Source organism: Rhinatrema bivittatum, chromosome 4 (assembly GCF_901001135.1).
Source record: "Rhinatrema bivittatum chromosome 4, aRhiBiv1.1, whole genome shotgun sequence".
Taxonomy (NCBI): Eukaryota; Metazoa; Chordata; class Amphibia; order Gymnophiona; family Rhinatrematidae; genus Rhinatrema; species Rhinatrema bivittatum.
Genome location: NC_042618.1, coordinates 239569119 through 239581352, shown reverse-complemented (window position 1 = coordinate 239581352; position 12234 = coordinate 239569119). Strand labels below are relative to the sequence as shown.

The following is a 12234-nucleotide window of genomic DNA, read 5'->3' as shown; positions in this document are numbered from 1 at the left end:
TTTTTCTTCTCCAACCTCTTTTTCTCTATTGTTTTCACCAACCGCCTCATGCCGCACCTTCTACAGAGCACCAGCTTCCCCCCAACCAATTCCCATGGCACTCAGCATCCTCTTTCTCCCCCTCAAACTCCAATTACACTATTCTGTTTCTCCTTTGTCCCCAAGGAAGCTAAACCTCAGGCACTACAGTAAAAACAAACAAAAAAACACCACTAGAACAACTCTTTCCCTAGTCTTGCCTCTTACCTCCTGTAGTGGTCAAGTTTCGGTCTCTGGTTCCCAGGCAGCGGCCGGGTTACAAAGATCAACAGGATACAGAGGAAAGATTATCAGCTTCGGGTTCTGGACCCAAATAGAGGAAGAGCTCAATGAGGTAACTGCAGCATGTTCGGAACTGTGGGCAGACAGGTTGGGCCGTGCAGGCTGACTACTCAGTTTTCTTATGAGCAACATCAATCAGGTAGTGAGCAGATTCAGAGAATTTTATTGGAGTGACAATTTTACATGTGTTGCCAAAGTAATATACATAATGATTACAATAAAAGCGGAATAAAAGAAAGCAACAAAAGTAGTAAAGTAAAATTACAGAAATATAAGAACAAACCTCAGGTTTTTGTAAGCAAATAAAATTGTAAGTTTTGAGAGACATATCTTGAGGTCTAACAGCCTTCATGCTCTCCTTCTTGGAGGTTGCTAGTCCCGTCTCTTATTGTCTTTTTTTTTTAGGGGGGGGGGGGCTTTTTCGTTAAATTATGACCTATAAATCCTAACATTTAATTTTCTATTTTTGGGAAAAATTAGGACGAGAAAATCAGACCAACGCATAACGATGGCTGTATTCAGGATGGGAAGGCTTCCGATTTTCAGATTTAGACTTGATGCCGGTTTCATTTCTACCATTTTCCTTATGTTGAACCTCCTGACTGGAGTTAGTTATATTTAGTGGTGTTGCACTTTAGAACATGCTAGTGATACCAGCACAAGTACAAGTTAGACAAAAACTACTTACCTTCCAAGTCTGAGTTTCCCTTAAATCTGTAATTTATTTTAAGAGTACAGAGGTATAAAAGGTCGCCCTCTCTATTTGACCCCCGTACCTCTTCCTCTTCCGAGCTATGCAAGCTCGAATTAACAGTCGCGTCCTGCAGCCTCTGATTGGTCGCTGCTGGTGAGTCATCACATTGCGACTGCTGGCAAGATTGCCCGGCTGTCTGCACTGCAGTAAAGAAAAAAGGTGGCAGCAACAAAGAGGGTCGGTGACACTCAGCCGCCTATTTGCCCAGCTCAAAATTAAGACAATTTGTAAAAAAAAAAAAAAAAATTGCCGCACAACGGGAAAAAAAGTTGCCCAATTGGGCGGGAAATAGCCCCAATCTGCACGATGCCTCTGATTGGCTGCTGCCGATGAGTCATCACCTACGACTGCTGGCTGCGCTGCCCGAGACAAGAACCTGAGGCGCCAACATCATAGAGGGCTGTTAGCACGCAATTAACCATTCCAAAACTGCTTTAATTCGCACAAAAATATTTTCCCGCAAAATCTGCCAATACTGCTAGGGGGTGAGGAGAGCTGTTTACTTTTTTCACTTTTTGCCTTCCATCGTCTATTTTCAAATCCTACCGAGCAGTTACGTTAACCTTCGTCAGACCGAGTTCTGGTGGGGGGTCTTGCGTAGGTATATCTGCGACACTTTCGATTGGCTGTTTAGGGTCGCTATGGTAGTACGGTAATAGCAATTTGTCTTCCCATTTTCCTGGATCTGAACATACCAAAAAATTTCACATGAATGGCTTAAAAGTACAAGTTTTAGTTATAAGATGTATGTTATATGTCGCACATACTTTTTAAGCATGAGGGGGGATATAATAGAGGTCTTTAAGATCATGAGAGGTCTTGAACGAGTAGATGTGAATTGGTTATTTATACTTTCGAATAATAGAAGGACTAGTGGGCATTCCATGAAGTTAGCAAGTAGCACATTTAAGACTAATCGGAGAAAATTATTTTTCACTCAACGCACAATAAAGCTCGGGAATTTGTTGCCAGAGGATGTGGTTAGTGCAGTTAGTGTAGTTGGGTTCAAAAAAGTTTTGGATAAGTTTTTGGAAGAGAAGTCCATTAACTGCTATTAATCAAGTTTATTTAGGGAATAGCCCCTGCTATTAATTGCATCAGTAGCATGGGATCTTCTTGGTGTTTGGGTAATTGCCAGGTTCTTGTGGCCTGGTTTGGCCTCTGTTGGAAACAGGATGCTGGGCTTGATGGACCCTTGGTCTGACCCAGCATGGCAATTTCTTATGTTCTTAAGCATAATACAGCGTATGATGATGGTTTTCTTTAACTAATTTGAGGGTAAAAGTAATTTTTTAAAAAAGTAAAGTGAACTGATGTGACATAGAAGTTCAGAGTAGTCTCATATAGGCATTGTATGTTTTAAAAAATCTAATTAAAAATGAATTTTCAGCATATGATGATTTTCTGAATTTTTAAGCAGGCTTTTGAATTTGGATAATGTTTTTGTATTTAGGACTTTTTAAGATTGCTTTATATTTCTGTTCTGTTTTTGGTTTGTTAATCAAGACATAGAAACATAGAACTGACAGCAAAAAAGGACCAAATGGGCCATCCAGTATGCTTAGCAAGCTTAGGGTAGTATCTGCTGCACCGTGCAGGTTACCCCCATAATTGTTAGTTTCCCAAACCATAAAAGTCAGGGCCCTTGTGGGTTGCTGTCGGAATCCAATTCCCTGTTACCTCTTGCTGTTGAAGCAGAGAGCAATGTTGGAGTTGCATCAAAAGTATCGGGCTTATTGGTTAAGAGTAATAACAGCCACATCAGCAAGTTACTCCCATGCTTTTGTTTCCCCATAATTCCCTTTATTCTCTTTTCCCCCTGCAGTTGAAGCAGCAGTGTTGGAGTTGAATCAATAGCATGAAGGTTTATTGATTAAGGGTAGTAACTGCCGCATCAGCAAGTTACACCCATGCACTCTTTTTTTCTTCATTTCCATCCTCCATCCTTTAGGGATCCCATGCCACTTTGAATTCTTTCACAGTTTTTGTTTTCACCACATCCTTTGGAAGACATTCCAGGAATCCACCACCCTCTCCATGAAGAAATATTTCATGACTGTTCTGAGTCGTCCTCCTTGGAGCCTCTTTTCGTGACCTCTGGTTCTAATGACTTCTTTCCAATGGAAAAGGTTTGTTGATTGTGCATCATTAAAACCTGTCAGGTATCTGAAGGTCTGTATCAAATCTCCCCTATACCTCCTCTCTTCCAGGATATACATATTTAGGTCTTTAAATCTCTCCTCATACGTCCTTTGATGGAGACAAAACCCCCCCCCCCCCCCATTTTGATCACCCTTCTCTGGACCGTCTCCATCCTGCTTCTGTCCCTTTTGAGATACGATCTCCAGAACTGAATACAGTACTCCAGGTGAGGCCTCACCAAGGACCTGTACAAGGGGATTATCACCTCCTTTTTCTTACTGGTTATTCCGCTATGCAGCCCAGCATTCTTCTGGCTTTAGCTATCACCTTGTCACATTGGTTTTCTGTCTTCAGATCGCTAGACACTAACACCCCAAAGTCTCTCTCTTGCTCCATGCACAGCAGCCCTTCACCCCCCATCACATACAGCTCTTTTGGATTACCGAAACCCAGATGCATGACTGCACTTCTTGGCATTGAGTCCCAGCTGCCATATCTTTGACAACTGTTCAAGCTTCCTTGAATCACGTTTCATTCTCTCTACTCCTTCCGGCTTGTCCGTTCTCTTGCAGATCTTAGTATCATCCGCAAATAGACAAACTTTACTTTCCCTTCCTCAATATCGTTTACAAAAATATTGAACAGAACAGGTCCCAACATTGAGCCATATGGCACTCTGCTTAACACTGTTCTTGCTTCAGAGTAGGTTCCAGTTACCATTTCCTAGTGTGTAGCCAATTGGTCTCAGGACCAATGGGTTATGAGCTCTCCTGCTAGCAGATGGAGACGAAGTCGGGTTTCAAAGCTGACATCACCATAGATATACCCTTGCAGTGACCTCAGCCATCCAGTATCTCTCTGTCTCTTAGCAGATGTGGACTGTGTCTCCTTATCGGGAACACAATATTCCTTACAATAGGAAAAATGTACCTCTAAATTAGAGAAATATCGATCCCCGCTCTCCTGCGGTGATACCTAATGGTCCCTCTCCCAGTTGAGATTTCCTGAGGCGATTTCCGAGATACCGTAGAAGTGTGCCTTGATTCGGTAGCCGGTTCCCCATGGGCTTGCTGCTGAAGCAGCAGAAAGGCAGCGGGTGCAGGAAGCTGAGCGCAGCAGTGATAGCCTATGCCCTCTCCCCCTGCAGCTGGAGACCGTCTCTGTTCTCAGCCGGTAAGCGCTGAGCTCAGGTAAGCAAGGAAGAAATCCTCCGATCCAGAGATGAGGAAGGGCTTCGATAAGTCTTTCCTCCGGTCTCCTTGCTCGGTGAGCCATACCAACAACATTCCCGATTCTGCTGCGGCAAGATAAGGCAGTTTCCGAGTGGGTTGAACGGCTCCCCGATGGGCTAGACCCCGCTTCAGGTTTGGTGGGCATTCCACATGGTAGGCACCATTTTGCGCACATTGTGTGCGGTGGCATCTTTCCCACTGTCTGTCGATACGTGCAGCACAGGCTGGCCCTGTTGTGCGCCTACTGGGGTAGGTTTTCATGTGTAACCCCCAAAACCTACCCCTGCGTGCGCCGAGCCTATTTTGCATAGGCTTGGCAGTGCACGCAAGCCCCGGGACGTGCATATGTCCTGGGGCTTTGAAAAAGGGGCGGGGCCGGGGCGGTCCCGAGTCCTCCAGCACAGCGGCCTGTGCTGGGGGCTGGCGAGCCAGCACCTGGCCGGCGCACGCAATTTATGTCTGCCTCGGTAGGGCCTGCAACAAAGGTGGGGGGGGATTTATTTAGGGCTGGGGGGTGGGCTAGATAGGGGAAAGGAGGGGAAGGTGGGGGAGATTGGAAAAAAAAGTTCCCTCCAAGGCCGCTCCGATTTCGGGCGGGCGGTCCTGTGCGCCCAATGCATCCAGAAGTGCATGCATTTCTACGTGCCTATCACACCCCTGCTCGTTCCTGAGCGCATAACTGGGTATTTAACTGAGCGCATAACCGAGCACTCCACTGGGCGCTTAACTGAGCGCATAACTGTGCGCAGGCACCCGCGCACAACCTGATGCCTTACACGGGTTAGGACAGAACTGTGTGCACTTATACTCAGGCGCTATCCTGCTGAATACACAAGTCACAGGAACTATGGCTCCGACAGCTAAGAAACACAAGTGCCACTCTCTTTCCCTGTACGTACCAGGATCAGTCCAGACTGCTGGGTTATGCCTCCCGTCCAGCAGATGGAGTCAGAGAAAAGCTGAAAAGCACCTCCTAGATATACTGGTGGGCCACCTGCGATCCTTCAGTAAATCTCTGACTCCAGCAGATAACCTGCGATCCTGATCTTTTCTAAATTTGAGTTTGGTTATTCAAGTTTGACTTTTTGCTGACCTTTGACTAGATCAATTTCTTTTGTTCAAGGTAGTTAGATCAGCGGATAGGTTTGGTTTCTGTCCTTTCTTTTCACATGCACTGGGCGAAGTTCTGATTCTTGGCAGGCTTGGTAGGGCAGTGCCCTAAGGCCTATTTCCCGGAGATAGTGATCCCTTGGGACCAGGGGGAGTATTCACCGGTGGGCCGGTCACTCTCCCCCCTGTATGTATATTCCAGGGGTGCTTCACCTCTGAAGGGGGCTCAACTATGACAGGAAAGAAGCGGGGATCAGATTTTACTTTTATATAAAACAAATAAATAAAAAAAAAAAAAGCATACAGTAAGTCCTGTTGGTGGCAGGCTGTTTGATCGCTTCGTTGGCCCTGGCCTGCCATGCTAGGGTCCCGGGACTCCGGAGGGGGTGGCCTGGTCACCCGGCGTGTTTTTATTTTACCTCAGTCACAGCCCTGCTGTTTTCGCGCACTTTTTTTCCTGCTCTAGCAGCTTCAGGCTGCTATGCCGCGTGCGTTGGCCTGCACGGCCTGCGGGGAGTCGGGGGTGCGGCTCTCGAGAGAGGGTCTCTGCTCCCGTTGTCTTCCCAGGGGTGAGGGACCCTCTCGGAGGCCAAGCGCTGCCCGTGGGTCCCCCCCTTTCGCGGTGGCGCGAAACATGGAGAGTGCCGTCGGCTCGCGGGCAGAGGCCAACTCCGCCCCCACTCGAAGAGGGAGCAGTGGCCATCTTGCCCATGTCAAGCAGCGAGGATGCAGCGTCGGACGGAGGGGATTTCCCTCCTGATTCTCCTCCGGCCCTCAGCCCACAACGAGATCGCGATTTCGCGGCGCATAAACCCCCCTCCCCCCCAGACCCGCGGAGACAGCTTTAAAAAGGCAAGTTCCATTTTCTTCGCGGTTCTGCTGATGCATCAAGCCTTCCTAGAGGCAGAGGCTGGCTGGGAGGATGCGGGTCCCTCTCCCCCTAAGTCTGCTGCAGGCGCTGGGAATGCAGGGGTTCGTTGTCCCCGGCCGCCAGTAAATCTGGGGGATGCAGAGCCAGCTGTCCCGTTCCCAGACATCTTGATTCAGGATGTAGGGGGTGATGTAGAGGGAAATGTCCCGGTTGAAGGAGATGACCCCCAGATCCTTCGTTTGTTTGATAAAGACGAGCTGGATCCCTTAATCCCGCAGGTCTTGAAAGAACTTGAGATTCCGGCCCCCCCCCCGCTGGAAACAGATGTTTCCCCGGGGGATTTTGTTTTGGCGGGAATTAAGGGACCCCCTCAGACCTTCCCATTTCATCCAAAATTATTTCAGATATTATCTAGGAAATGGGATTTTCCAGAGGCCTCATTAAGGGTTAGGGCTGTGGAGAAGCTGTACCCCCGCCTGGCTGAGTCATTAGATCTTCTCAAGCTACCCAAAGTGGACTCGACGGTCAAGGCAGTCATTAAACATACTACTATTCCTGTGACGGGGGGAGCAGCGCTTAAGGATCTCCAGGATAGGAAGCTGGAGGTTTTGTTGAAGCACATTTTTGAGGTTTCTGCATTAGGTGTCCGGGCCGCGGTCTGTACCAGCCTCATGCAGAGGGCTACGCTTCGCTGGGTACAGCAATTGCTTACGACCCAGAATCTACCGCCTGAAGAGGCCCAGCAGGCGAACCGCATGGAATCTGCGGTTGCATATGCTGCAGACGCCTTATATGATCTCCGTTGGACTTCCGCCCGCACTATGTCCTCGGCGGTATGGCTTCGACACTGGTCTGCGGATGCTTCCTCCAAGTCCCGATTAGGTTCCTTCCCCTTTAAGGGGAATTGGTTGTTCGGAGACTAGCTGGAGTAGCTCATTAAGGACGTGGGGGACAATAAGGTCTACAAGTTGCCTGAGGACAAGCCCAAGCAGTTTCACACTTTTGGGAATTTCAGAGGCCGTTTTCGTGGTCAACGACGGTTCCGTGCGGGGAGGGGTGTTTCCTCCGCACAGAGACAACAGGTTTCTCAGTCACAGGCTTGGACTCACTCCTTTCATGGCAGACGGCCTCAACGTTCGGGGGCATCGCATGCCTTTACCCCCAATAAGACGGCACAATGAAGGAGCTCCGGCCCATTACTCCGTTCCTTTAATTGGGGGTCGCCTGTCCCTATTTTGGGAGGAATGGGTCAAGATAACATCGGACCAGTGGGTCCTCCACGTTATAAGTCACGGTTATGTTTTGGATTTTGCTCGCCCGCTCCGAGATCTGTTTCTTGTGTCCCCTTGCGGCCCTCCGGCAAAGCAGCAAGTTATTGCACAGACGGACCGTTTACAGGCGCTGGGAGCGGTGGTCCAGTCCCGCCTGCCGAGCGTCGGACCGGTCTGTATTCCATTTACTTCGTGGTTCCAAAGAAGGAAGGAATGTTCCGACCGATCTTGGACTTGAAGCAGGTCAACAGAGCTTTGCGCGTTCTGCGTTTTCGCATGGAGACGCTAAGGTCTGTCATTGCGGCAGTCCACAAGGGAGAATTTTTGGCTTCTTTGGATCTAACCGAGGTGTATCTCCACATTGGAATCCAGGAGCACCATCAGAGATTTCTGAGGTTCATGGTTCTGGGGGACCATTATCAGTTTTGCACCCTGCTGTTCGGTTTGGCGACAGCCCCCAGAATTATCACCAAAGTATTGGTGGTGGTCGCGGCTTTTCTTCGCCACCAAGGGATACTAGTGCATCCCTATCTGGACGATTGGCTCATAAGGGCCAAGTCGGAAGCTCTGTGCAAGCTAGCGGTTCAGTTAGTGGTGGAGCAGCTACAGGCGCTAGGTTGGGTGATCAGCTTCCCAAAGAGCTATCTAATCCCAACTCAGCACCTGGAGTTTCTGGGAGCCGGATTCGATACCTCAGTGGGCAAAGTGTTTCTTCCACGACAACGAATGGTCAGTTTAATGGCTCAGGTGTGGAACCTGTTGGAACTGCCATTGCCTATGGCCTGGGATTATTTACAGGTACTTGGGTATATGGCTTCTACTCTGGAAATGGTCCCTTGGGCCTTTGCTCATATGCACCCTTTGCAGGGGGCACTCCTTTCCCGCTGGGATCCCAAGTCAGAGGACTACAGCATGCTATTGCCCTTGCTGGAGCTGGCACGGTCCAGTCTCAGTTGGTGGTTAATACCTGACCATCTCCTTCAGTGGGTGGACTTGGAACCTCCACCTTGGATCATTGTTACAACGGATGCCAGCCTATCCGGGTGGGGGGCGGTCTGTCAGTCCCGAGCAGTGCAGGGATGATGGTCCCCCCGGCAGGCCACATGGTCCATCAATTGCTTGGAGACCCGGGTGGTTCGTCTGGCCTTGCGTCAACTCCTCCCGCTGGTGCACCGTCGGCGGTGCGAATTCTGTCAGACAACGCGAACACCGTGGCGTATATAAACAGGCAAGGAGGCACAAGAAGTTGCCGGTGGCTGCCGAAGCGACTTTGTTAATGGCTTGGGCGAACGCAATCTGTCCCACATCATGGCCTCACACATCGCAGGCGTGGACAATGTTCAGGCAGATTTTCTCAGTTGACAACACCTGGATCCAGGAGAGTGGGAACTGTCTGCCAAGGCGATGCAACTCATAACGCGACGTTAGGGGACACCGCGCTTGGATTTAATGGCGACTTGGCGAAACGCCAAAGCGGCTCGCTTCTTCAGTCGAAGGGGGGAACAAGGATCGGAAGGGATGGATGTGCTGGTACTTCCGTGGCCTCCCCGCATCCTCCTTTATGTATTTCCCCCGTGCCCCCTAGTGGGAAAGGTGTTAAGACGCATTGAATCTCACCGGGATCTGGTAATTCTAGTGGCCCTGGAGTGGCCAAGAAGGCTGTGGTTCGCGGATCTGGTCAATCTGGCGGTGGACGGTCCATTGCGTCTCGGTCATCTCTCGAATCTTCTGAGTCAAGGCCCAGTATCTTTCCATCTTGTGGATCGCTTTTGTCTAGCGGCTTGGCTTATGAGCAGAGACAACTGAGAAAGAAGGGTTACCTGGAAGCGGTGATTTCTACTCTTCTCAGGGCATGCAAGTCCTCGACGTCTCTCGCCTGTACTAGAGTTTGGAAGGTCTTTGACTCCTGGTGCAGTAGGTTAAAGCTGTCGCTACGGAGGGCCTCCTTGGGGCATATTCTCGCGTTTTTGCAGGACAGTTTGAAAAAGGGCTTAGCTTACATTTCGCTTTGTGTGCAGGTAACAGCCCTGGGCTGTCTGAGGGGCAGGATTGATGGTTCTTCTCTTGCCTGCCACTCAGACGTTGCTTGTTTTTTTACGCGGGGTTAGGAATTTGCGTCCCCCTGTTAGGGCTCCATGTCCTTCCTGGAGCTTGAATTTCGTTCTCCGCGGTCTCTGCGCTTCTCCATTTGAACCTATCAAGAGAGCCACTTTGAAGGATTTAACTCTCAAGACAGTATTTCTAGTGGCTATTTCTTCAGTGTGTCGCGTTTCGGAACTTCAGGCATTGTCGTGCAGGGAGCTGTTTTTGCGTATATCTGAGTCCTGGGTGTCCTTGCGCACGGTACCTTCTTTCTTGCCTAAGGTGGTTTCAGCCTTCCACGTCAATCAGGTGGTGGAATTACCTGCCTTCTCTGAGGAGGATATCCGCTCTTCTCAAGGTCGGGATCTGAGGCGTTTGGATGTCCGTCGGGCACTTCTGCGGTACTTGGAGGTGACTAATGATTTTCGATGGTCAGATCATCTATTTGTTTTGTGGAATGGCCCCAAGAAGGGTCTTCAGGCTTCCAAGACTACTGTCGCCCGCTGGTTGAAAAGCGCGATTGCTTCCGCATACATTGGGTGCGGATGGCCTGTACTTGATGGGCTTAAGGCTCATTCTCTTTGTTCTCAGGCGGCATCATGGGCTGAAAGTCAGTTTGTGTCTCCCAAAGAGATTTGCAGGGCGGCCAATTGGAAGTCCTTGCACACATTCGCTCGACATTATTGGTTAGATATCTGTGATCCGTCGGCGGATTCTTTTGGTAGCACTGTGATTCGAGCGGGACTCTCTGGGTCCCACCCCATTTAAGGCGGCTCGGGTACATCCCAGCAGTCTGGACTGATCCTGGTACGTACAGGGAAAGGAAAATTAGTTTCTTACCTGATAATTTTCATTCCTGTAGTACCTAGGATCAGTCCAGACGCCCGCCCAAGTCTGTTTGCTACTGGAGAGTCCGCTTGTATTTCTTTCTGTTCCTATGTCTCCTTACAGTTCCTGCAGCTGCAGAGTACCGGAATACGTGTTGATGCGTAGTTTCAGGCAAGTTATACAGGGTTTTCTATTTTCATATAGGGAGACAAGTTTGTTTGTGTTTTCAGAGCACTAGGCCTACTTGATCTAGTCATTGATTGAGTTAAAGGAGTTTACTATTCAGCAGGAGTGGATGTTTCTATGATTCATTCATACAGGAACGAAAATTATCAGGTAAGAAACTAATTTTCCTTTGTGCCACCTGCCATATTAGGGCCGCACAGCCTGACCTTGAATCAGTCCTGTGTTAGTACTGTGAGGAGGCCCAGGGGGAGCTGGACTCTTAGAGCTTCTCCAGGTCCGGCCCCTCCTTGTCTGAGGACGGGTCGGCCACGACCTCCGGTAGCGCCCCGGACCTAAGCAACCCCGGGCCTACGTCATCCCCAGGAAAACACAGTTCAGCGGCTCCCTACCCCAGTTCTCCCTGGGCTAGGTGTGGTTTCGGTGACTTTTCTTGGTTGGAATTTTTTCAGGGCCTTCAAGCCTGTGTTCAGGTGCAGTCGGCTGCTGCCCCTGTCCAGTATGAACCCCAGCTGGGAGGGCCTCTCCCCCCAGCCCTATATCTCGGGACATGCCTCGTCTCACCAAGGGCATCCCTGACAAAGACCCAGACACCACGGATGACGATGGGGATACAGACTCATTGGAGGACGGGGAAATCCTGCCAGGCCTGGAACCTTACCGGACCATGCTAAGGTTCTTCCATTGAGATGAATTGCTGGCCCTAGTCTCCCAGACCCTGAAGACTTTGGGAGTGTCTGGCGCGGATTCTATGTTGTAACCAAAAAAGAACCCTGTCTTGGTGTCTTTACAGAAATCCTCTTACTCTTTCCCAATGCTGGAAGCTATCCAGGAATTGATTGACCTGGAGTGAGATGCCCCGGAAGCCAGTTTTAAAGGAGGTCAAGCCTTAAGAGGCCCTGTACCCACTGGACCCGGCGGCCAAGGAAGCCTGCACTTCCGAAAGTGGATGCCCTGGTCTGCGCCGTCTCGAAGCGGACAACTGTCCCAGTTGAGGGAGGAGCGGTTTTGAAGGATGCACACGACAGGAGTTTGGAGTCCATCCTTAAGCAAGCCTTTGATGCGACAGCAATGACACTGCAGATCACTTCATGTTGTGCCCAGGTGGCCCGTTCATGTCTGCTTCTCAAGAGAGAGGCTGATAGCTCAGGGGTTCCTACCAGGGAGGTGATGGAACCTGCTGCGGTCTACCTAGTGGATGCATGTTCTGACTTAGTATGCACTTCGGCCAGAGGAGTAGCCTCAGTTGTGGCAGCCAGAAGATAGCTGTGGCTGTGAAATTGGTCAGCCAATGCGATCTCCAATGCAAACCTCACAAAGATGACCTTTAAGGGATCACTTCTATTCGGAAGCGAGTTGGAAAAGCTTGGCAGTAAGTGGGAAGAATCTCTGGTGCCTCGGCTACCAGAAGATAGGAAGAGGAGGTCACCACGCCCCTCA

At 49.7% G+C, this 12234-nt stretch overlaps 1 protein-coding gene across 3 annotated transcripts in view; it reads left to right on the top strand.

Annotated features, from left to right (window-relative positions):
- The first annotated feature begins 1407 nt into the window (after nucleotides 1-1407).
- DDX11 (DEAD/H-box helicase 11) overlaps nucleotides 1408-12234 on the top strand; it is a 427300-nt gene continuing 416473 nt past the window's right edge. Inside the window, exon 1 of one of the 3 annotated variants that reach the window (XM_029599951.1) lies at nucleotides 1408-1560. Coding sequence is in view for 2 of the 3 variants with exons in the window: in XM_029599952.1 (XP_029455812.1) it covers nucleotides 3196-3204 (9 nt within the window). In the remaining variant the exon portion in view is untranslated. Of the gene's footprint in view, nucleotides 1561-3150; nucleotides 3205-12234 lie in introns of those variants that run through there. The other 2 variants (XM_029599952.1, XM_029599950.1) reach the window with 2 other exon arrangements.